General features: G+C 41.8%; 1 protein-coding gene across 1 annotated transcript in view; it reads right to left on the reverse strand.

The window, feature by feature from the left end:
* PTPRT (protein tyrosine phosphatase receptor type T) overlaps positions 1-27,246 on the reverse strand; it is a 585,629-nt gene that overhangs the window by 268,268 nt on the left and 290,115 nt on the right. Inside the window, exon 7 of the mRNA XM_060277267.1 lies at positions 4,463-4,756. Coding sequence (XP_060133250.1) covers positions 4,463-4,756 — 294 coding nt within the window. The remainder of the gene's footprint in view (positions 1-4,462; positions 4,757-27,246) is intronic.

Below are 27,246 nucleotides of genomic sequence, written 5' to 3' on the forward strand. Positions count from 1 at the left end.
AAATTATTATTATAAAATGCAGCAAAATAATTCTATCCCCTGTACTGCCATTGCCCATGGGCTGTGAGGCCTAGGTCTGGGACCCTGCAAGTCCTGGGGGTCCTCAAATGACCCTCAGAAGCAGTGGCAGATGTTTGGGGTGGCAATGTATGCAGTACTGTAAGCCAGTAACCACCACTTTCATTTATTTCCTGGTGTGGGGAGATAAGTGGGTGCGCAGTTCATGGAAGCACCAGAGAAGGTGGCTCCAGAGTCCAGCCACACCCTCATTATCCTCATTTCTCTGGAGTACCTCTGGGTTCCAGTGTGTCCAGAATTCTAGGAAAATGAATATATCAGCCATGGCTGAAGCCGTCTGTCTTCAGCACTTACTTCAAGGGTAGGGAATCCTTTTCAAACCAATAGCCACATTTCTTTCTGGGCCACCTTCTGGGGTCCACATGCCAGTGTTGAGCAGAGGCAGAAGCAAGAGCCGGTGGAAAATCAAATGTAAATTTTACTTTTATACAGTAGACTAGTGTCTATACACACACTCACACACCTCTCTCACTCTCCTCCTGTGCAAATAAGGAGCACTGTCATGGTTTATTGACATATTCCAGCCAGGCAACAATACTTGGGTTACAAAGCAGGATGAGTGTGGGCTATGGCATGAGGAGAGAGGGTGTTATCTGAAGTGAGTCCCAAGGGCCAGGCAGAGAGGCCACCCTCACAGGTATACTTGGTAGGGATGTGGACAGGGCCTTCTCGGTGGCTGATCCCAGGCTTAACTCCCTCCCTAAATATGTTAAGACTGGCTCCCTCTTTGCTGTCTTTCTGCTGGCAGGTGCAGACTTTCTTCTTCGGACAGGCTTTTGGGAATTGACTGCCTTTAATGAAAGGGTGGCTGCTGTGCTGTTTTTTTATTGTAACAGCTGAAATTAGGGGGGAAAGCGGGATAAAATTATATGTATAATGATAATGATAGTAACTGCCGAAGTCATACTTAGGGAATGGTATTTATCATGCTATTCTGTCTTCAGAGCCAAGAACATTTAATCAATTGTATTGACATAGGGAGGCTCATGATCTGAAACTGGCGAACTTCCGTCTCAATTCTCATTCTCATCAAAAAGCAAATAATGTGAAGCGTGACACTACCTAAGTGAAATCTCTGTGATGGTGATTTTTTATTCAACAATAAAAGACAGGTGACAAGTGAGCAAATGTCAACCTATTACTGTCTACGTGACTGTTTTCCACTACCCAATTTTATATTTAACTGTACCAATGCTAGTTAGCCTGTGCAAAGGTGGGCTACATCCAAATGTTGTTGATGACAACATAAAAACCTTTATTATTTTTATTATTAAAAATACTGTTTTTATTCATTTTCATGGCACAGAAGATAAAGTTTGAGAAAACAATTGTTACAACAGTGAAACCTTTATTAATTTATCTGGATTGCTCTCTTATTAAGAAGCGGACCTAACAGGTGTGAGTGGGAAAGTTTGTGTTTCCTCTAGAAAACTCTGAGATTTCAATGAGTGTGAGATTTGAAATTCCTGTAGTTTTTCTGTAATTCAATATTCTTATAAATGTCCCCGTTACAGTAAAACAAATGTTGAAACATGGGTTTTCTTCTCTATGAGAACCAGACAAATGCTGGAAATTTTCCCTTTTATGGCCCAAACTTAAAAGCACTGAATACTCCCGGGGACAGGGGAGATTAGACACTAATGTGGAAAGTGCACGAAGCACAGCAGATGCAGAGTAAAATATCAGATTACTTTGTAGGGCATGCATATCCTGTCATTTAACTGTCATCTCTTGTGAATAGTGAAGTCTCACATTAAAAACTGTGAGCTGTGGCTGGCAACCAAGTCTCAGCCGCAAGTCTCCTGTTTCATAAAGCAACCAGCCTCCAATCTCTAGCAGCTTTGACTTTTCAGAATCACTCTGCTTTCCACTAGAGTCATTTGAAACAATCTTTTACAACACAAAATTTGGCTTCAGGCTGTAGGATTTGACAGTGACTTCATCGTTGGGAGGATTTGCAGAAGATGAGACAGGCATGTTCTCAGATAACGAGCCTGTTGGGATGATAGTTTATTTTTTTCACCTTTTTTTGCGCATCTCGCACCACCAGCAACAGTGATAGAAAACCTGCCCTTCCCCTCTAGCTTCTGAAAGCCACCTGCTGATTACTGCCTGTAATACATTAAAACAAAAGCAAAACAACAACAACAACAACCCCACAACCCCACACCTGGGTGCTAAGAGGAAAGACCTGAGCTATACTCCAAGACCACCAGTGAAGCAAGATTGGGCTCAAAGTTTTCACAGAGTTTGAGTTGAGGGCAGAAGTGGCCACATTCAATTCAACCAGCCCATCCAGCCATCCATTGCCTCTTGAGGGTGCCCCTTTGGGTGCACTTTCAAGGCCTACAATTTATCCAGCAATATGAGAAGTGGATTTGCTTCCCTTCCCCACCCTTTTTATTTTGCAAATGATTATTTAAACTTTTTTAAAAAGTCACCTGCTTCCCAGAGCTCTGGCTGTTACTGTCTCCCTCATTCTTTTCTGGAGTGCCACTATAAAGATGATAGCCTACTCATAAACAGTGTGAATCACTTCTCCCTGTCTTCTCCAAAAATATAAAGGTTTATTCTTGGCTACCCTATGTGGTTAGGGAGGAAAGTGCTTAACCATGAGTCTGGTTCAGATGGTATACTAAATCAATCAAACCAAACCAAACCAAACCAAACCTTGGCTTTAGTTTAGTTTAGCTTAGCTTAGTGTGAGAGCAAAGAAGGCCAGGGATGAGCAGAGTGGCTACAAGGATCTCTCAAGTAGCCTGCAAGTTTGTGTGGTCCCAGGAAACCGTAGTTTGACATACCACAACATGCAAACCAGGACGGTGCATATTCTGAATGTATGCTTATATTCAGGCCCATATAGAGCTTGTCTGAGGCCCAGGGTTGGGAGTCTCTGGTTGACTGGGAGGCATGGGGGTGTGCTTAGCATAAGTCCAGCAGAACCCTGGCAGTCCCACACACTGACCCAACTGGCTTTGCCTTCTGAGGCCCAGGACAAGTGTACCCGGCTGCCCCTTCCCCCACCTCTGCAAGGGCCTGTTTACAGTGCTTGGTGTTACACTGCAACTCTCCAAATTCTCATGCTACTGATACTACTGACATAACAATGAAAAGGTAGCAGAAGAAGCCCCGTTATTTTGTCCTTCATGTTCATCCATTAAAACTATCCATAAACCCTATGCAGTATGCATAGCTGTCAAGACTCCCGTTTTCCCTGGGAAATCCCCATTTTTCCAGCTGTTCCTAGCTGAAAAAACGGATTTTTTTGTTTTCCCCCGGGTTATTCTGGCACGGCGGCCATTTTGGAACTGGGCGGAGCAAGCTCAGAAGCAACTTTTGATGCTGCTTTGCCCAGTTCCAAAATGGCTGCAGTGCGACTTCTGGTGCAGCGGCCATTTTGGAACTGGGCAAAGCAGCATCAAAAGTCACTTCTGAGCATGCTCCGCCCAGTTCCAAAATGGCGGCAGCGCTACTTCCGGTCTGCTATTTCCGCCCTGGTCCCTTATTTCTCTGACAGCAACTTGGCAGGTATGAGTAAGGCGAATGTGTCCATTAGAGTGCAATGTTGAAGTCCCACTATCAGTTTTCTACACAGAAACCATAAATTCAGAAACAGAATATTGAGATGCCAAAGGACAAGCTGGTTTAATAGTGTTGTATTATGTATTATACATGACATGCACCGACTCTTCTTCCCATCACAATGAGAAGACTCTTGAAAGAGCCCTCCAAGAAGTGGAAGTACAGTGAAAAACTCTGGTCAAAAACCCTGTTCTCTGACTTCAGTCTTGAGGCCCAATGATTCCCGGTTCTTTTTTAAAGGAAATATAAGAAAAGAACAACCCACATCACTCACATTGCCATGTGTTCCTTCTCTCTTTATGTGAGTGACTGTGTGTGTGTGTGTGTGTGTGTGTGTGTGTGCAAATCAAAATGGAATACACCAATGTGATTACAAAGCAGAGTCATTTATATTGTACCACAATTCATATATTTTAAACTTTTCAATATATTATAAACAGTGCTTTTGTGAATCTATGTTTGGTCTCATTGACGGGCAGTATTTCAATACAAGTAGGAAAATGAGAGTACCCCTAAACATTTTTTTTAAAGAAAAAAAGCACTGATTATAAAACAACCTGAAATTATGGGATAGGGAAGGGCAAAAGGTCATAAGCAAATAAAATGAAATACATATCCTATTTCTTTTTTAAAAAATGGGGGGGGGGATTATGCAGCAGGCAGTGAAAATACAATAAGAGTGGGGGAACTTACTTGGGCCATATACTACATCTGATTATTTGCTCAACAGAAAATCAGCCTTTACCATAACATGCCCCTATTTGTATGACACTCACAAAGTCTTAAAATCAATATGACTTACCTGCACATTTTGTTCTTGTTGTGAGCGGAGGTCCAGGAGGTCCAGTTCCTCCTTCTCCAGGTCTGGTAAGAAGCACTCTGATCTCATACTCCACATCGGGGTCTAGATGCCATAACTTGTAATTGGGTGAATCAACAATGTGGGTTTCAGCCCAGTTCCCATTGGTCGTACGGTACTCCACCTCTTTCAGGATGATAGGTCCATCTCCAATGATGGAGTTGGCATTTGGCTTGATCCATAGATAGGTGGCTCCAACTGCTAGAAGTTCTGGAGGCGCAATAGGCGTGGGAGGTTCTGCAAGCAAGAAGAATGGGGATATTTGTGGGTGATGGGCTCTTGGTGGTGGGGAGTAGATGGGTTGTCATTATGCAATGCAATGGGAGCAGTAGACCACACACAAGAGTTACTATCCATGACACCAACATTAAAATGGGCAGCCAAATTTCACGTGCTAATGAGACAATCAATACTGCTTTATTTTGAAGAAAGGGTTCAGATGAACCCTGTTTCTTTATAAAGAAGGGTTTTTTTTGGGGGGGGGGTTACCATCACAGAAAAAGCCACGTCTCTTGTGCCTGTCAGCTGAATCAGCCTTACAGATGTTCAGGTCCTTGGAAGCAGGTCCAAGTACCTTGCCAACCCCATAAGGGTTCACATTTGTCCTTAAAAGTGTTCTTAAAATAGAGGGTGGAGGAAAGAGTCCATATGAAACAGCATCATGGAAAAGGTTCTCTTCAGTCTACAACAGAGTAGTTGCCAACAGTGCCACCACTGTTAAAGCATCATGTTCACTCCATGCGAATCAAGAACAAGAAAAGTTTTGCAACTTCATATTCAAGGGCACTTAGCTAAGTCTTCAAAATGCTTATGGATTTCATGAGAAAGATCTCTATTACAGCATTAGGAGATATGAATCAGATACTATTACTTTTGTGGAAAAATGGAGAGTTAATAAAAACACATCTCTTCAGCACCCTTTGATAAAATCAATGTAACATCTACAGTCACTGCCCTGATCATTTTTATTATTGCTATTTTATTGGCAATCCATTTACACTTTGTGAACCTTCAAAGTATTGTCTGTAGTTTGTGGGACTGAAAACGTTAAATGAAATGGACATTATTAAGACATTCTTTTCATTTTCTCTGGAAGTTTTCTTTACTAGTTTGTTTTGATTTTATTTTTTACTCTGTCCTGGAAAGTCTCAATGCATTGGGTTTGGTTTTTTTTTTTTTTTTTTTAAAGTTGCTGTTGGCACTTCTGGGTTTGTGGACAAAGAACTCTGGGGTTTTTGGTTTGTTTCATAGCTGCCAAGTTATCCCTTTTTAAAAGGGATTTTCCCTTATGCTGAATAGGCTTCCTCGCGAGAAAAGGGAAAACTTGGCAGCTATGGTTTGTTTGTTTGTTTGTTTGTTTGTTTTTCTGAATGCATAAGCCAGAGTCAGGTTGTTCTGAGTGAACACTCTGGCCAGTGGGACACTGGAAAAGATGTTATCAACTTGTAACATTCCATTCAGAACATTATAAATGTATCGACAGTTTCTCAACAACTGTCTGGCTTAGGTTCTGAGTTGCTGGGGTAGCTTCAGTTTCCCTACCACATATATGCCTTCATCTATAAACATACACAGAATTTATGCCATGTTGCCTGGCACATACTGCCCCATTGGACAGCACTCTTTGTATAGCACAAACTCTCCATCAGTTGCAAAATTTTCATATTAGAATGAAGGCTTGTGACTGAATGTTGGTCAACATGTCTCACAGGCTGCAGACAGGTGGAAGCTTGCCTCTCTTATGGATAGCTTGGTATTGAATTGAAGCCAACCATTAAATCTGAGGACTTCAGTTATTCTTTGGAAGGAGGCCCACAACACTGTTCCCCAGAAATGTTGAGGACAACCCTCAACAACACATTTCGCTAAGATCTTTCTGTGAAGAATGGATGGGATGTTTTGCTGCCAGAGGCAGCTCAATACCACCTCCTGCCCCTGGAGGCACACCCCCACACTGTTACACCCCTCCCCAGTCTCCAGTTTGTCACTGCCAGGTGTTTACCACCACTGCATGCTCACTTCCACCTCCTGTTCCTCCTCTGCTGCTGCATCCACACCCTGCCACAGTCATGTCCCCACCACTGCAAGCCACCTGCTGCCATGCTCCTTGCAATCAGCACATTGGGCTTTCCCAACCCACCTCCACACAGAGGAGGAGGAGGCACAGCAGTGGGTGAGCTATGGAGGAGGTGAAGAGGTGAGGGGGTACAACTACAGCAGCATAGGAGCTGGAAGAGGAGGAGAGCACCCAGCAGCAGTGAACATCCAGTGGTGCGTCATGAATGCCCCAGCAGACGGAGGGCTGCAGTGCCTCTGGGAACCTGCCATGCTGAAGCAACCACCTTACCATGCCTAATAGGTGGGCTGGCCCTGAGAATGGATATCCAAAAATCCTTTTCTGAGAGTTGTCATTAAGTCCGTCTACTAAGGCATTGGTTGCTTGCAGACATTCACAGGTGCAATTGGCGTCTCAGTGAATAAAAAAAACTGAATGAGTAGATTTTGTGCAAAAACTTTATTTTTTTGAACAACCCTGTGGGTCACATTAGCCTAAGAGAAGATGACCAGCCCAAGGTCACCCAGTGACCCAGTGACATGACCAATTAGGGATTTCCCTAGGCCCTGAGCCAGCTCTCTAACCACTACAACACACTGGCTCTGTTTTATGTGGCTAATCCAATATGAGGGATTCAGCATCTTTGCATAACATGCCTCTTCACATTTATCCCATACTAACACCAAAAATGCCCATCACTATGTCAAGTGGGATTTCAAATGTGCCTTGTATGTTGCAATGACCCCTGTAAGATCCAATGTCCTCAAGGACCACCTCTCACTATATGAACCAACCCAGACTCTGAGATCATCACCAGGGGCCCTTCTTTGTATGCCCCACCCCAGAGAGTCTAGAGGGTGGAAACAGTGACTCCCCTTTGTGAATACTCTCCCCAGGGAAGCTTACCTAGAGCCTTCCTTAGGTGCCAGGGGAAAGCATTCCTCTTCTCTTATTGTGATCATTGGGTGAAGGGTAGTATGGAAATGTAATAAATAAATAAAAAATATAAATAAATAAATATCCTGGATAGAATAGAGATAAAGCCTCCCTATACACAGACACAGAGCTGATATGTATTATCTACTGTCAAGCCTGAGATCAGGCAAATCTATTTGAATCATTTGTTTTTGTTTAGTCGTTTAGTCGTGTCCGACTCTTCGTGACCCCATGGACTCATTTATGCTTACTTATATTTGACGTCCAAAACCACGGTCAAGTTCAATGTGTGGAGTTGGGGGCAGGAGAGAAGCTGACAATAACAAGCTTAGAATCTCTAGAGAGCAAGACTAAAATAAGCATGCTAAGTAAGATATATATATATATATATATATATATATAGTCAGATAATTAGATCAGAAAAAAGAGTGCTGTTTACATGAGGTTATACAAACCTAGACCTACACACAGAGATAATTAATATGGCTAATTGAGCCATGAATAATGATAATGAGGGTTCTATACTTCCAAATGAGTAACCAGAAAGTTGCCAACCAACTGGGGGGGGGGGGATAAACAGCATGGCCATTTACAGTATAAATATATTTCTCTCCTGCCAACTGCTAGTGAAGGAAAGTTAGTTCCTCTCTCTCCTACCATCATTACCTCCTTTCCCTCCCACCTCCAAAATGATATTTTTATCTAAAGTATTTCTATTTTTTTAATTAAAAAAGTACATGCATCCATTGAGAATGAAAGAAAGTCGTTGGTTATTAGCACATGCAATTTAACGTGTCCAGTGGTGGCAAAGAAGAGGAAGCGATGGTAGGTGAAAATGACAGCTGCTAAAATTGCTCCCCCTCCCTGGGGGGGGGGAGATGTTGCAGGCAGGCCACGTGCTCTCCCCATGCACAGGAGGGGCATGATGATGCCGCCCGCGTCACAGGAAGCCCCCGGCTGCGTCACGCTCCACGGCCGACCAATCCAGTTCACCAGGGGCATGGCTTGGGCCATTTAAGCAGCCGCCCATCTGCCCCTCCTCTTTAAGGGTATTCTGTTGAATGGATCCGGGGATGTGGATCTTGTCTGAAGCCCGAGTATGGGCTAGGGCCATGCCACGACCCCAACGATGACCCTCAGTCGATGTACATCAACAGGGCTTCTCCTACTGGTGGTTGACCCTTACTAGACTACCTGCATGGTGGACAGGAGTCAGATACAGTCGGTTCAATTCCAGTGCCTAAGACAATACCACTCACATTCTGTAACCAATAAAGTTGTGGCCTTAATTATCCCATTAACCCCAAATACTGGTGTCTGTGTGTTTAATTATTCAACAAATGGGGGGGGGGCTTGAAGAGTAACTCACCTACACTTTTTCATCCAGCCCACTCTGGGATGGTGGTAATAATTGAGCGAGGAGCAGCAAGAGGAAGCAGCTGAGGCAGGTGGCAAGGAATAGAACTTCCTAAGACAAAAATGGGGTACCGGCAGAGAGACACTGCAGTGGATGCGGAACCAGCTCATATCTCAGCAGCTGTTGCTTTTGGTAATCTTTTGAATGCTTTTAAATACCTGGTTTTAACTGATTTTTAATCAAGAATTTTCATGTTGCATTTTATATTTTTGTAAACCGTTTAGAGGGCTTTTTATTACAATTGAGTGGTACACACATGTTTAAAAAATAAACAAGGTGCAAAAATATTCAGAGGCGCCACAGACGTTCTCACAGGTAACTTTCACATTTTTTAAAAAATAAAAATTTGATGATGTACTAACAGAAACTGGTTTGGTTTCACTAACATAGAAGAGTCTATAGGTGGCAAGTCTACCTAATAACTGGCTTACTCAGTTGAAATAGTAATTTGCTTGTAATTTCTTAAAATGCCATGCATTCCAGTAAGTGCTGGAATCTTCTATTTAACTGATTTGTTAGAGCTAATTTTCAGTGCCACTGAAGTCAATTATGGAGTTAACACTGACATTAACTGAATCATAATTAAGCATTTACACTTGCATTTCATCACATAATATATTAAAATAAAGCTATGATCTCAAGAAACTGCAACAGGTCCACTTGCTGATAGTCTTTATCTTGCACAGTATACAGATGAGCTGCCTGCTCTTGTTCTGAAAATGCTATCTTAATTATCCTTAATTGTCCTCCTCAATAATTAATTCTAAACGTATTTTAAGCAATGTTATTTACTACAGGAATTAAAACTGAGTTAGCCAGGTCACTATAATAAAAAATACCCCTCTGAAAGGCCTCTAATTTATAAAAACTTTGGAAGAATGTCAGGCTAGTAGCTGAATCTATTGCATTGTTCTTGGGTGTCCAATGAAATGGGTATTCTAGGGATCTATCCCCTCCAAAATGCAAGGAAGACATGCTAGAGAACCTGCTAAAATGCTTGCTTTGCTTTCCATTTCATTGAGAGACAGCTGCAGCACTTTCTCTGAAAATGAGTAAAGCACAACAAGAGACAGAGCAAAACAAACTAGCAAAGCGCTGGCAAGGCAAAGCACACTGCGATTCCAAGTCTACCATCAGTAATTTCAAAGTGGGGTACCAATTTTGAAAGGATGAAATTCAAGGCTCAATCTAGATCCTGTATTTTAGCTGCTGAATCATCCATCTAAGGGGGCATTGCATAAATGATACTTTTTCCCTACATTAGTAAAGTGGAAAGCAGATGAATCTCATGCACACAATCTCATGTGTAAAGAATATGCAAATATATTTTATAGACACTGAGAATCAACTTCCACCAGCAATTTCCCAATGTAAGTACAAGTGATAAAACAGACATATGTACAATCTTTACAGATGGCCGGGTACCCCATACCCCCGTTCCCCGATACTCATAGGGAAAACATGTGTGAAGTGTTCGTATAAATTGCACTTAATGCTCTTCTATAGATATAGTCAGCTTTTCAATGATGCAATAAAACAGCTGTATGCATGAAAACAGGACCTTCTCATTACTGATAGGGATGTTTCCAACCACAAGATCATAGAATCATAGAGTTGGAGGGGACCCCAAGGGTCATCTCATCCACTCTCCTGCAAGACAGGAATCTCATACAAAGCACCCATGACTGTTGGCCATCCAACCTCTGCTTAAAAACCTCCAAGGAAGGAGGTTCCACCTCCCCAGGGAGTTACCTGTAGTTCCATTGTCTAACAGCTCTTAATGTCAAAAAGTTCTTCCTGACTGATTTCAGTAGATACTGGCTGCCACTTTAAGAAAACAATTCGATCTTGGTCCAAAGCACTTTGGAAGCTGGCAAACTTCATTTGGGGACTAAGTCCACTTCAAGAAAAAACATAGCTTTGTTCTCCTCTTCCATTCACTATTGAGGAATTCTTAAAAAGCTGTAACTCTGCTTTCTCTTTTGATGGAAGCAAAATCAAGCCTGTGAAACTACAGGAGAACTCTGTGGTAGGGACCCATGTTTTCCCCACCCCAAATCATCCATGGTTGGCTGCCTAAGCTGCTTCTACTTCTTGTAACAGGGGGTGGGGAGGGAAGCGTGAGAGCAAGAGAAAGACATCCCTCTTGCACTAGCCTTGCCTGCCCCTTGAATGTTGCTGCCTGCATAGGAGCATGAACATGTTGCTAGTGGTGTAGTGTCTTGGATCTTCTCCCTTGCTCAGTTGCTCCCTGCAATGCAGGTGGATGGTTTAGCCAGGATCCACTGCCAAACATTACTATGTTTTGCTGCTTCTGCCCACTAATAGTGAAGCCAGCCTCAGGGTGGAAGGGAGGGAGACCTGTAGCAGCTGCATGTCATCATGTTGGTGCTGACCTTTAAAGCATGTTGGTACTGAGCTTTAAAGCCCCAAACGGCCTCTGTCCAGTATACCTGAAGGAGCGTCTCCACCCCCATCATTCTGCCCAGACACTGAGGTCCAGTGCTGAGGGCCTTCTGGCGGTTCCCTCACTATGAGAAGCCAAGTTACAGGGAACCAGGCAGAGGGCCTTCTCGGTAGTGGCACCCGCCCTGTGGAACACCCTCCCACCAGATGTCAAAGAGAAAAACAGCTACCAGACTTTTAGAAGACATCTGAAGGCAGCCCTGTTTAGGGAAGCTTTTAATGTTTAATAGATTATTGCATTTAAATGTTCTGTTCTGTTGGAAGCCCCCCAGAGTGGCTGGGGAAACTCAGCCAGATGGGTGGGGTATAAATAAATTATTATTATTATTATTATTATTATTATTATTATTATCACTGTTCTTGTCTCCAATGATGATATTGTATTTCATAGTGTTGTGGCGAGAACTCAAACAGGAATTTCTGGCCTCAAATGACATATCCTATGTCCTAAAAGTAGAAAGGAAATTATTTAAATAGGAGTTACTTTCAACTAAGATTGTGGCAAATTCCCCCTGCTTTATGATAGGATATACACACTTGTATGCTTGATCTAGTTCACAATACAAAAAATATATGTGTATTTGTCGTAGCCCCACTTAGTAGGTCATTTCAACATAATGGCTAATCCATCACTTAGAAACAATAACAAGACATGAAAACAGGGATGCTAGAAATGATGACTAGTCAAGTAGACAAATCCCTGTATAAAACATTTGGATTCATGTCAATAATGGAATGATTTGGCTGCTTAGCAGGAATATGCAATTTCCTTTTATAGTCAGCCATGGCAGAATAGCAGCCAGATATATATTTCAAGAGAAACTAAGTAATCTTAGAAATTACTGATTAGTGCACATCATTAGATCTATAGAGAACTGAAGAAAGATTAGGTAAAACCGCTTCTGAAAATTAGCCTCTGTGATACATTACATTCTGATACCAGCCCAATCAACAATGGGTGTCACACTGAAAATGCCAAATGAAGCCTTAGAGGAAAGCATTATTCCAGCAGGTGCCTCTCCTCCATACAAAAGCCTACAAATCTTTATTGCTTTAAATTAACAATATCTCCACACACCCATAAATCCTGCTAGTGGCAGAAACTGCAAGATGTGATTAAAACTAGGGGCAACAGCTCAGAGAACAGAGCAAAATGTGGCCAAGGGACAAATTCTCATAAGGAAATGCTGATTGGTATCAAGCAAGACAGTGGGAAAGCAAGAGCTCCGAACAGAAGACTAGAGCCACAATTATTCTATCAATCATGATGGAAACTCCATGGGGACCTCAAATGCTAAGTGCACCTCTCTAAAAATATATTTTATAGGCCCCATCCCACTGCGTAACATGAGAAGCAATTACATGACCTGATGAAATGTTGTAATACAGTTGTGCAGCATCAAATCTGCAGACACACAGCTCAGGACATGAACAAGGGTCTTCTGTCTATTACCCAAATGAACAAACTTGTCACTCCATAGTTTTAAGCGTTGGCACTATCAAAATAGGTGGACTCCAATCTCAGCATACAGACCACCAGTACCCTAATTTATTTCTTATCCAACTTATGTAATACAGAAAGCGGCGACTATTGACAGTCACCTATGGACAGATTTGCAGACAACATCATTCTGGCGGTAATTATGGATATTAAGGTTTTGTAATAGAATCATAGAATCATAGAGTTGGAAGAGACCACAATGGCCATCCAGTCCTGGGGTATTAGCCACCCCTCCCAATTTGGTGTCATCTGCAAACTTGCTCAGGATGCCCTCAAGTCCATCATCCAAGTCATTGATAAAGATGTTGAATAAGACTGGGCCCAAGACAGAACCCTGTGGCACCCTACTAGTAACTAGTAATAAAGGTGTACCGAACATTCATGTGGTGGTTATTTAAACCATTCAAGGGGGATAAGGGAAAAATTAATAAGTTTCCAAAAACTACTGGCTGGATCAATGGGTGGGGGAGTAGTGATTCAACAACAACAAAAACCCATCAGATTGGTATTTAGTGATAATTTAGTGATAATTTGCTACAGGAGAAACCTAGAAGAGAAATTCCTTCTTGGGCTTTTTTTCTGTGCTAGCACACAGGCTATGTGGGGGATGGATGAATCATATGAATTATGATTGGAGTTATCTTTGGTCACCTTGTGATGCCAATTAAAACATTTTTATTCTCCAAGGATTTTGCTGAGATATTTTGTCAGATGTTGCTGCAACAATTTGTCAGGGTAGGATTGTTGTTGTGGACATTGTATTGTGTTTTATTGTAAATTGTTTGTTTTAATTTTGTTGTTGTTGTTGTTGTTGTTTGGTCGTTTAGTCGTGTCCGACTCTTCGTGACCCCATGGACCATGTTTAGTTTTCTGTTTCCCTATTCTGGAATCACAAAGGTGATGGATGAAAGGATATGCATCTAAGTAATAAAATAAATATTTTTACATACATTTAAACTTCAAATGCTTCTTTAAAGTTTACAGGCTTTACGTTTTGCATGTCTTTGCTATTTTCACTCCACTGTTTACAATTTCCCCTCTCTGCATCTGCATGCATTATACCTACAGAGGGTAACGTTTCATGCATCTGAGCAAGTGGACATTAGTCCATGGAATCTTATTATATAATCAATTAAATAGTTTTTATGGTGCCAACAAAATTCTTCATTGTTTCAAATGGTACAATATTAGCTCTTCAAGAAAGTGTGACCATCTAGTCCTTAGAATTATGACAAAATAATCTTTGCAAATAATATGACACAATAATATTTAGTCTAAGACTAAATAGACCCTTGCTGGAGCTTCCTGAATAGGCCCTTTTCACACTGTAACCTGTAAAAGCCTATTAAAAACACCCCACTAAAATGTGAAATAAAAACTTCCATGCCAAGTAAATATTTAAGAGTGACAAAATGTATTGCTATGCTGGCTGGGAACTTCAAGGTGAGGGTACATGAACCAGAGCTTGTAATGCTAAATGAGGCTGGATCGAAAATCTATGTGAGCACACAAATATCCCTGCCTGTGTGAAAACTATGGATGGCATTCACCTCACCAACCCCATCATGGGAAGACGTGCACAAGGACTTCTGCTTGCACAATGAGGCTTATCCCCCTTTTCTTTCACCTACCTCCTGAAATTGGCTCAGGGGGCTGAGAAAAAAAACCCCAGAACAGCAAATGGTGAGGGGATGTATTATTCTGCCTGGCAAGCTTGAATGTTTGCACAGATAGAATGGCTGGAAGTGTGTGACGCTTAATTCTACCCAAAAGAAACAATAGCATATGTCACAGTGGAAGTAGCATTGCAGTGTATATCAAAGGCAGCCCATACGGAAAGCAAGTTGAAAATGCTGAACAATTATGAGTAAACATTCTCTCTCCCTCCCTCTTCCTCTCTCCTGCACACAGACAGAAACAAATCCAGCTGGTATATTTCCCCAGAATCCTTCCTCTCCTGTCAACAACCCATGTGGTTTATCACTTTTTTCCCCATATTACAAAACTTTATTGTGACAAAAAGCCCTTATGTTCCAGCACAGGTGGGATTAACATTAATATATTCTGAAAACAATTTGCCAAGACAACAGCGGCTTCCTCTTTTCTGACATAGATCTCTTCAAAGGCATGATTCCACATTTTTAAGTATGGCATCCTTCTGCTGAGATGGTTAACACTCCACCACAACACAGGCATAATGCTGTGGTCATGCTGCACAAAACCCATCAAATAATTTCTAACTTCACTTTCTCTGTAATCTCAGTCCCCCAGTCCCTTGTTGTGATATTGTTGCACTGGCAACACCCATGCAGGCAATTCTTCTTTCACGCAAAATTTAGCTGTGTATAATTAGCATTCACTCTGAATTATATTTTTGTCTTATCAGCTATAGAAACTATGCAAAGTGATTCCTCTGATTCAGGATTAGAAGCTACTTGCTGTAATATGATAGAGAGCACAGATCTTTCATCTCTAGGAGAACTAAGCCTGCCGTTTACAAGCTGCTAACAATTTCATCATTACAATTAATCCTTCTATATATTCCACAGACATGGTTAAAGCCTCAAGTCTTTGATAGTTGCTTGGTCAAACTCTATAGGAAGTCTCTAAAACTGCAACTGGTAATATCTGAAACTTTAAAGATATTTGTTCTCTCTCTTTTTCATTATATATATGGAAAGTGCTCTTTAATCCTTACACTGAGTGCAGTACAAGGATGCATTTAAATTTCACTGAAATAAATGGGAATTCAATCTAGCCTTGGTGGGGGGGGGTGGAGGGGGAGGGATCTGGAATGTGTAAAACTCTGTTCTCTCCTTCGAGGCAGAAGTTAATGAGTCCCTGAAGATCTTCTCCAAAGCTGGCTCTGGAAATTTAGCCGGCAACTCTGCTTTTGTATTCTAAATCAGGTAGATTACTCAGAGGCAAGTGGATGTGTGCAGGATCCTACTGTGAGATAATGCACCTTTTCCATCCCCTATGGCCTATGCTCTATAATTTATCAAACTGCCTTCAATAGGGTGGCAACCTTTGGTCAGGCAAAACACAGGACAGGTCAGGCAAACTAAAGGACAGCCTGGGATGGGGATTGGGTGGCATACACACTCTCATGAGACCAAATCCCCCCCCCCCCCGTTGTTGAAGAGGGTTCCCTGCATTCAGCCTCCCACCCACTCCTTAACCCCCACCCCACTGGCTCCCCTCTTCCCCTCGACACATGTAGACAGGCTGGCTTCCACAGGCAACTTGAGCCTCAGTTCCAGCCTTCCGCCCATGCTGGCGTCAGAAGAGACTCAAGCATGGAGGGGGGGGGAGGCAGGAGAGGTCTGGTTGAGGTGATGGAGGGGGCCAAGCAGTGGTGGACCCCACCATGCTAGAGTGGTGGGCAGAAGCTGAGGAGGAGCACCAGCGAGAGGAAAGGAAAGAAGGGGGTGAAGGAGGAAGAGGAGGTCACTCCTTCCCCCTTCTCTCTCTCTATTGTTGCTTGCACCAGGCTGGGCTCCTGGGCTTGCACCAACAGCAACACAATTGCCATTTTGGGCCAGCTGAGCTCAAATACGGGGGGGGGGCATCCTGTTTGAAGTCCAAATGGGACACTTTTGTCCAAAAATGGGGTGATCCCATTTTTTCTAGGAAAAAGGTAGACAGTCTCCAACCACCAGGGGTAACATCAATGGTGACAAGTTCACAGCACCTGCAAGTTTCCACCCTTCGCTCCCCTGAACAGCCCTAAGAGAGAGTGTCTGGAATGATAACATGTGATGCAGATAGCATACTCATCTGCCCTGCCCTGCTTCACATGTTTCCTTGACTCTTTATCGTAACGTTTGAAAAGGCCTGTAGTACGAAAGCTTTCTACACTGAGAGCAGAGTAAACATTACCCAACCAAGTTTGTATAGGCACCTTCTCAATAGCCGCAGGGCAAATAACAAGCCAAAAGCTGCTGTAACACATGATGGACTTCTTCCATTGGATTTGAAATGTTAACGGAGCTTTTTTCAGAAAAGAATGGGAACATTAGAGGCTCTTGTTTATTAGTTCCAAGGGGTGAGGGATGTCAGCACTGTTTCACGTATTGCTTTACTAACTTTAGTTTTATGACTATTACCTGCTGTTAATGTTTCATAGTCTCCTCTCAGCATTCACTTTAAGTTATTGTCCAAGGGCTTTCTCTCCCTCCCCCCATCTTCCTCTTTTTAACACTTTAATAATCAGCAGCCAGAATTTTCTGAATTGGAGTATTTATGCTGGCAATTCTTACATGACATTTCTATGGCACGCACTGTAAACATGATGTGTCTGTTACTGGCTATCTCCTTGAACCTTCAAATCTTTTATTTTATTTTAGAGATGAAAAAGATTCACATATTTTTATTACGACTTTCACTAGAGGACTGCACAGGGCTACAAGGCATCTTATTTCAAGCCCAGCATTGGTGGCAATGTTTGCGTGAAATTACACATTGTATGAGCCAAAGTTGAAGGAAGTCAGCTAAAGTTTCACCAGGTTTCAGCCATTCATTTCAAACCATGATGTGGGAAATTGGAGTCTTGATAAAATGTGCATGAATGGGAAGGGGATCTGCGGAGCCAATCTAGCTTAGTCTTGCCCAATATGTTGCAAATATATACAATCTCCATATCCTTATCTTGGTACTGTGGGCACTTTCTAAAAGTTATTTGACTGCCCTGGTGCACAGTATCCCAGATTCATCATTTTTGAAGGTAAGGTTTATACAAATCTGTAGTCAGTTTCTCAACTGATCTATCAATGTCCAATCTATCCTTCTTCCCTCACCTTGGGGTCATCTTGATTTCTTTCTAGATGTCTACAGAGCTGAGAGAGAGAGAGATGGCCTTCTGCCTACAGGCTACTTACTAATAATTTTGTGACTCAACTTGCCTTGAGATTTGGAGAGTATGGAAAAGAGAACTCTAACCACCTGCCCTCCAGTAGAATTATAGTATCTTCCCTTACCCTATTAGGTCAGTGCTTCCCAACTCTATTGTTCCTTTTTTTTACTTTTGTTGAAATTCATTTGCAAAATGGAATTTTACACTGCTGTAAATGAGTAACAAGCTTAAAGTGTAAAGACAGAGGATGCAGAAAAGATGGAATTAACAAGCCATTCTATTTCATGAATCTATCATTGTTCCCCGTTAGATTTACTCTGAATCCCAACACAGCTTCAGAGGATGCTTTCATTCTTTGATAAAGTGGAAAATAGCATTGGATTAGAGGAATTGTATCTCATTTCCCAGTGTAAATTAAGTGAATTAGATGGAAGATGTGCTGCTCTAATTGTGAAGCTTATTACGGATCTCAGATATATTAGAACTGAATGCTTCACTTTGTTTGCGCTTTTCAAGGGGAGAGAAATCAAGACATGCCAGAGCCATCTCACAGCCAGTATTGGTAAAAGCAGTACTTGAAGTGAGAGCTTGAGGATGGAGAAATGCAAAACCAACCTCAGTTATTGTTTGATCAAATTTGCAAAAGTAGGTGAACTTTTGACATAGATTCCACTGCTCTGCTTTGAAAGAAAAGAACTGAAAAGAAATGTCAAATTGAAAGGGATGGTGCATGACTCCATAAGCAAAACTAATTATATCTAGTCAATGAGTCATTTTATTCACATGCACAGAACTTCATCTTTGCAAACATTTTATTCTCCTACTTTTTTAACAGCAGAACATTAGCCGTACAAAAAAAAATGAGAGTTGTAAAAGCATCTTCTCATAGAAAGCTGTGCCTATCTGAAAACTGTTAAAAGGAGAGTAGGTATCAATCTTGCCAGCTATTTTTTCTGAATTGTGTTGGCTAGTTTGCAACAACAACCCCTATTCAAAAGCTAACCTACAAACACTGATGAGAACATATGTGGGAGGGGAGGAAAGTCTTGGATTAAACTGAAAGAAACTTTTGCTTGAACAAAAACAAAACAAAACCCTGAAAACAACCTTATAACAAATGTTAAGGGAAAGTTCAGTGTTGTTGTGTACTTCGGTAGCTAGGCAGGTGGTGGAAAAGGGCTTAATATTTCTGTAAGACATGTCTTCACCTGCCATTTTGACAAATGGCCTTGGCCTACTCAAACTATATAGCTGATTCATAGCAAAAAGGAAATAAGAAAGAAATTGAGCAACTTAAGATGGCACACATTATTTGTATATACAGGAATTTATGATATGTGTTGTGAAACATGGCCAAAAAAAATAAATAAATCACAGTATCCTTTATAGTTTGTTTCCAAACTATAGTTTGTTTCCATTATTCATTCATTTATTTTTATAATCTTCATACATTGAACATTCAGGACTTTTCTCCACCTATGCGCAGAACTTGGTGGTAAAAGAGAGACTTTTTGAGTAATCACTCATATTAACATCTTGTTAGTGGGGCTTATGAGCAGGTGGCCTGTATAGTTAAAGCTATGGTTTCCCCAGTAGTGATGTATGGAAGTGAGAGCTGGACCATAAAAAAGGCTGATCGCCAAAGAATTGATGCTTTTGAATTATGGTGCTGGAGGAGACTCTTGAGAGTCCCATGGACTGCAAGAAGATCAAACCTATCCATTCTGCAGGAAATCAGCCCTGAGTGCTCACTGGAAGGACAGATCGTGAAGTTGAGGCTCCAATACTTTGGCCACCTCATGAGAAGAGAAGAATCCTTGGAAAAGACCTTGATGTTGGGAAAGATTGAGGGCACAAGGAGAATGGGACGACAGAGGACAAGATGGTTGGACAGTGTTCTCGAAGCTACCAACATGAGTCTGACCAAACTGCAGGAGGCAGTACAAGACAGGAGTGCCTGGTGTGCTCTGGTCCACGGGGTCATGAAGAGTCGGACATGACTAAATGACTAAACAACATGAGCAGCTGGAGGAAATAAGCTTTGAGAAACCTAGGAGTTCATGTGGGAATATATATCTGGTGGTGATACTTAATATTCAAGGAAGGCTCCAGAAGACCAGTTATGTTCACAAGACTAATATTTATTTATTTATTTATTTATTTATTTATTTATTTATTTATTGGGGGGGGCAGGCAGGCAAAGCCTTGCAATCTCCCCTCCAAGATGCCTTATCCACCAAAGTTGTGACGGTTGTTATGAGGAAGGCAAAAAACCCAGGTGTATAGTTGACTCAAAGGGCAAATTCCTCCCTGGTTCTGAATATGGCCCATCATAACCCATAGCAAGGTCATTAAACTCATCCTACCCTGGAATGAGTAGGATACAGCCTAACAATAGGGGGAAAGGGTGGGAGATCCGATGAACTCCAAGTGTTCAGCGTACTGCTGGCATTCTCTTTAAAAACCCTGGGAGAAGCCCACCCCAAGAGTGTGTGCCCACCTACTGGCACTGCTACCATTGGCAAATTGTACCTGGGTCAGATTCAACTTATTTAGCCACGATACTGCAATGCCACCATGCTGTAAACCATCAATGGTAAGCATAACTGTTGCACAAGAAGAAACATTTTCCTTAGTACATACCAGCCATTAAGTTCTGATGATACAATTACAATTAATTTAATATAAATAAATTTGTGTAAGAGAGAGGGCTTGCAGAGAGCAGCCCACTCTGCTTACTTCCATCAGATGGGAGAGCAGCAGCAAGAGCATCAAGGCAGGAAGGAGGTTCCAGGGCTCTAGCAGCATACTGGAGCCTCAACTGCAGTTGGGAAGCAGAGAAGAAGGGGTGGAGCCAGCTGCATCAGAGGGTGGAAAGGAGAGGGAAGAATCAGCGGCAGCTGAGGAGAAAGGTTTGACACAATGGGGATCCCGTAGCGCCAGTAGGAGGGGCATTTTGGGGAGCAGTCTTAATGGCTGGGTCAGAGCCCGCCAGAGGCTATCGCGGGCTTCTGCCCCATGCAGAGCAGACATGATTTGAGACATCTCACCACTGTATATAGCATGCACAATAAAACTCTGAAAATCCAGAGGAGGTGTGGAATGCTTACTCGGGAGTAGCCAACACCCATCTGTGACAGTAATAATGGCATTTTTAATTATTTATTTCATTTCATTTAGGAGCCCCTTCCCATGAAATAGTCTGAAGCAATTTAGCAATAATTAAATTGCAATTAATCATAAACCAACTGATTAATCAATTATAAGGCATGGGACTAATCAACTAGATTCTTCCCATCAGTTATTACCCATATTTATAATAGATAAAGAATGGCCGAAGCGGTGATATATTAGGTGTTAATAGCTTTCTTTCACTTACAAACTGAATTGGTTGTTGCTCCTGGGGTACTGTATATTGATTGACATAAGTAAATGCATTTAAGTGAAGTGAGTTAATTTAGAAGAAATAATAAGGATGGAAGCCAAACAAGTGGATTAATTAGCAAAATACAGTAAGTTAAATTAATTGATAGGAGAAGAATATAATTATGGTAGAAGCTGGTTAATTTGTTTTGAAGTAATTATGGCAAAAGCGATTAACTTGTTTTGAATTTAAGGAATTAAATTGAAATTTACATGTACCGGTAGGAAATTAACTTTAATCTGAATGACTATCAAGTAATTCATTTTGAAATTAAAACATATAGAATTAATGGATAAAAATATAAAGATGCAATATAAGTTTAAGAAGGGAAGAAACACAAATATAGCAATAGTTAAAGAAATTTAGGACAGACTTGCCATTAAACAGATGGCAGAACTTCTCAGTAAGGACTTTTGTTCTTAGAGAGTTAAAATTAATTAGGAAGTAAAATTTCTGAAGTAGAGAAGAAAATAATAGCTTTAGAAAATGAGATAATGGCTTATAAGGACAAATATGAAGAGATAAACTAAAGACATCACACAGAGCAATGAAGCATTATACAAAAAAGTTATAAAACCCTAAAAAGGCTATCACTAAAATATAGTGTGGGTACACACACACACACGAAGAAAATATGAAAGCCCACAAGTTACCATTAGTTCATCTTCATTTCTGTAAATCTTCTATTTCTGATTGCCAACTTTTTTATTATTATTATGCTCTGCTTCAGCACTCTTTACATCATCTGTAAAGAGGAGAAACTGCCTTATATTTAATCCATCTAATTCAGTATTATCTACACTGACTGCCAGAGCTCTCCAAGATTTTAGACAGAGGACATTCCCAGCCCTACCTGGAGATGCCAAAGATCAAACCTGGGACTTTCTGCAGGCAAAACCTTGATTTGTAGATACGAGAGGTATTCTTAGGGTGAGCTTGCATAGAAATTTGATTTGGCCACCTGATTTGCATGTACCATGCAACACTACTGCATAGTTAAGGTTAACTGCCCTTCCCTGCATACCACAAACTGCACAGAACAGCAGAATAAGTACATAAAATGCAGTCCGCACAAAGGAAGCATGATAAAACCCTAGCACAACGTTGCCCCTTATTTTCCACAGGTCGGTTTTCTCACTTCTGGTTTATAGGATTCCATATTTCCCCCCTGCACATTCAATATAAGGAAGAGTTACATAGTTAAAGTAAGTTCAAATTTTATAATAAAATCATAAACAAGACAATGGTTTATGACAACTGAAGAGGAGAGTATGGGGGGGGGAGAGAGACAAGCAGAAGGCAAGCAGACTTCTTGATGAAACAAAGCAAGTCTTTTGAAGAAAACCTGTCAATGAGGGGATGAGGTGGATTTATTAGATCTCCACAACCTGTGTCTCTGATGTTGATGGCTAGATAGGTAGGTTACAGTGTCACATGGCCCCTCTTGGGGTTCCACCAAGACAGATGTTGCAAGATCTGCCACGGTGCACAGGAAACTACTGCTGCTACCAATCAGCAAAAAGCCATGAAACAAGATGTGTTGGGCCAGGACACTAGGACCTTGGGATCCAAAGCTTTGTGGGTTCACAGTGAGATCCATTCCTTGGGTCCCTCAGCTCTACCAGCCTAGAGCTGGTGCAGCACAAAACTTGTGAAAAACTGTATCTCCACCTTTTGCCCTCGCCATCACAAGCATCACAGATTTGGGTAAGGTCCACCACTCTGCTGCTCCTAGCCAAGGTTTTGCATTCCTATGCCCACTATTTATGTGACATGCTAGAGGGCCTCTCCAGCTGAACAACACAGAAGGATGCACAAACACCAGATAGGAGGGAAAGGAGGAATCCTCATCTTTCCTTTGCTTGTGTGTGCCACTACTGTTTCCACTGTGCACTCAGGTAAAGGCTGAAGGGAAAGAGGAGTGTGGTAGTTTGGTGGGAAGCCAGGAATTTTCCTTTGGCTTAGATTTTATCTGAGTTTGAGAAGAATTTTGGAGCTTTAACAACTTGGCTGTGGTTTGCGGCAGGCTTTTCAGTTCATTTCTAAGCCTTACTTGGAAGAACCTTCTCAACATCCCTACTTTTAACCAAAGAGGAATAATTAACATTGATCAAATAAATATGAAAGGAAGTTCATACAAACAAATAACATTTGGAAGAACTACCTAGTGTTGTTGATTTTCATAATTGGGACATTCCTTCATGTGTGTAGATAGTTCCCTACCCTTAAGTTCATAACTTTATTGCTCTGTGTCTTATTCAGTTTTCTCATTCTTGTACTTATCTAATTTTCAAGCCTATAAAATTGTTGCATTAAACTGGATTTACCTGTCACTTTTCCCCATTTATTATTTCTCTTTCCTTCCATTATTCATCAGTTACGTATTTATTTTAAAAATCCTTAACTGATTAATTTGTTCTGTTTCCTTAATCTCCAGGCTCAGAAATATCAATTACAGTGCTGTTTAATGCTCATGAGGTAAGCATGATGGCTTTTCCATTCTTATCTGGCTTAGAGCTGAAGAGGAATTGCTGTCCTGCCCTCATCCACCTATTACATCCAACCACCATCTTCAAACCCCCTCCTATTCCACCCAAATCTAAGTGCTGCTCCTGCTCTGATGGCAGCTATTAGGAAGAAGGAAATGAGGTAAGTGCATTCCTTGTCTGGGGAAGTGGGTACTGCTACGTGACATGTCTGGCACAAATTACCTATCACCCATCTCCCATTCACAAAATAGGGGGGAAATGTTTTCTTCTGCCTGCCCCCCCCCCCCCGGCCACCCTCCCACCCAGGCAAAGGGAAATAGTATATTAATAAAATGATATTTTAAATGACAATAATCAATATGCCCCTAAAATTGAGTGTGTGCCCCTTAAAGGCATGAGTATCCGCCAGTGTTTTGTAAAAAGATATGCTGGCGATCAATTGCAGTCTGTGCCAATGTATACATTATACCACACCTATCAAGGATTTGTTGAATCATGATAGCTGGGCTAACCAAGTTACAAGGATGCATAAGTGACACTCGGCAAAGCTGCGAAGCTTACTGTGGAGTGGATTAATATAATCCCAAATGGCACCGGTTTCCTTTCAAAAGGAAGGTTCTTTGCACTAGTAAGTAGTTTGGCCTAGCTTTAGTTGTGGCTCATATTCTTAGTGCCGCGTTCTGCTCCGACTCGTCTATCATATGTTATTAAATCCATTTCAGCTTTCTGCAAGAGCAAGCTGCTAATCTCCCACAGGTACTGGCGATTTACACTCAACAAGCACTATGCAGAAAAGGGAGGGGAGATAATGTCCATGGGGAGGGAACCCATGAAAACTGTGAAATGTGTAATTTCAGGTCAATTTGAGCTTAAGCAGCTCCATCAGCCGCTATGCTACCTGTTTACAAGGAGGGAAGCGATCAGGGCAGTGAAGTTTAGAACGTTTAGCTATGGAAGCAATTAGAAACTTTTGGCTGTGTGGCACTTTTCCTTTTGCACAGAAGAAAAGGATGCTAGCCTATACTGTAAGCTGCTGAAATAGCAAGTCACTGGAGGGATTCATAACAAAAGTTCTGTACATGAATTTGTCTGGATTGATTATGCAGTTTAAGACGCAACAACCTACTAGGTTGGCAGCTAAGAGCCTAAGGCAGAATTTTTCATAAAGTTTCAGGAACAGAGAGTTCCTTTACCCTCCACTTCCTACTGCTCCTGCCCACAGTGGAGAGAAAGACAAGTACAGTGGTACCTCGGGTTACAAACGCTTCAGGTTACAAACTTCGCTAACCCAGAAATAGTACCTCAGGTTAAGAACTTTGCTTCAGGATGAGAACAGAAATTGTGCTCTGGCATCATGATGGCAGCAGGAGGCCCCATTAGCTAAAGTGGTACCTCAGGTTAAGAACAGTTTCAGGTTAAGAACGAACGTCCAGAACGAATTAAGTTCTGTCTACCACTGTAACCTGAACTGAGACAGCAGCAATTGCTTATAGTTGCAAACTGGGGGGGGGGGGAGCAGTCACTGTGCTGCACTCCCAGTGAGATTTATTGTCACAGGCCTGAAGACCTGACTTGAAAGGCCCCAAACATGAAACCATCACACTCAATATAGGGCAAGGGTATACAGGATCAAGTATACTTGGTGTTGTTCATCAAGCCTACCATCTTGAATTGTGCCCAGACAGTATGTGGAGTCAGTAGAGCCTTCAGAACACTACAGACAACTCTCCATTTGTGCATTCTGAGCATTTGCACATATCATGTGATGCCAGGAATTGGGCAAGTTCAAGTAAGAATCTTTATTCACAGCCACGGCTTGAATTTATGCCACAGCTGCAAAGGAAGAATCGGGAATACACTCGGAGTGTGCTCCTTTGCAGTGAAACACTGGCACTTTTTGGATTTGGTGCCTTTTCTGTTATCCTGCACCAATATTTCATTTTGTAGGTTCAAGTCTAGGTGGGCAGAAGAAAGAGAAAGGAGAAGGGAATGGAATCCCTAAGGCCCCATCCCAAGGGGTGGACAGTCCAGATTCCATAGGAGGCTGACTTCCTCATACAGTACTGAAGAATTAGATGTTCTGCCATTTGTGGGTAATTCTGAAGACCCTAATGAAGTCATTCTGTGAATAAGATAAGGAAGGGACAAGTGTCTCACCCAGTAGCAGCATGGGGGCATGGTCTCCTGACCCACCCTACCCATGTAGCAGCCAGTGATTCTCCAGGGTAGTGAGGGAACACATGACTTAATGGCAAAGTAGAACATGCTTTATTGACCCCAGGACTGTAGCAACACCAGAGGCAAGTGTGCAATTTCCTCTCAGAGCAAGATGTTGCATAGAAAATATAGTGAAACTGCACTGAAAGGGGCTTAACTCCCTGCCTCTCAAACAAGTTTAGCTTGTGCTGATGTTTCTTTTAACTTGAAGTTGGATGAAGGGGGAAATACACTCTGGAAAGAAGGGACCACACATTTGTGATTGATTGATACATGGCTATGTCTCCACTAATAGACATAGCTGATCTTTGAGAAGGGCAGTATCTCAATAATAGAGCGTGTGCTTTTCATGCAGAATGTGTCAGGTTCAACCCCTGGCATATCCAAGTAGCCCTGGCAAGAATAGATTTGATATCCCACTTTATCACTACCCAAAGGAGTCTCAAAGCGGCTAACATTCTCCTTTCCCTTCCTCTCCCACAACAAACACTCTGTGAGGTGAGTGAGGCTGAGAGACTTCAGAGAAGTGTGACTAGCCCAAGGTCAACCAGCAGCTGCATGTGGAGGAGCGGGGACGCGAATACGGTTCCCCAGATTATGAGTCTACTGCTCTTAACCACTACACCACATTGGCGAGAACTCTTTACTGAAATCCTGGAGAGCCATTGCCAGTCAGTGAAAACAATACTGACTTAGATGGATCAACAGTTTGATTTGGCACAAGGCAGCTTTCTACATTCCTAACAGGGAGGTTTAGTCTCAGTTGTTTGTGACTAGCAGTCACATAAAAATTGCTACTAAAATACGTTAAGTGAAAGCTGGCTCTATAAAATACAAAGCAATAGCTTGTTCTTTCTGATGAACGGACCACTTAATTCTGTGTGCCAAATGGAAGAGTAAGCAACAGGGCACCTGAACTTGACTGTACTTCTGCTTTTAAACTACTGTTTGAAAAATCCCTCAAGGAAGCTAAGTTTAAAAAGACAAAACCCAAAGCTTTCCATTATTTCTACTGCCTGGTCTGATTTAGAAAACACCCGGGAGTGAGGCCTTTTAGCCCTGACCATGTGCCAGCTCAAAGAGGCATTTTTCAGAATGCTTTCTCTGACGATTCCAATTTGCCTGAACACACTTTGAACAGGCCTGCAGCCTCTGAAGCACAACTGCTTAAAAACATCTGACAGGCTTGCAGTGGCTGTGAAAACCCTGCCACTGTTTCAGAAATAATTCAGCTGAGGAAAGTATCAACTGGCTGCTTAATGGCCATATTCTCCCCTCCCCACTAACCTGCTACTAAAAATAGGTATATCAAATATATGTGCATATATGAAAATCAGATTAGTTCCTTGACAGACTGGTTGAGCAC

Source organism: Zootoca vivipara, chromosome 7 (genome assembly GCF_963506605.1).
Source record: "Zootoca vivipara chromosome 7, rZooViv1.1, whole genome shotgun sequence".
Classification (NCBI taxonomy): Eukaryota; Metazoa; Chordata; class Lepidosauria; order Squamata; family Lacertidae; genus Zootoca; species Zootoca vivipara.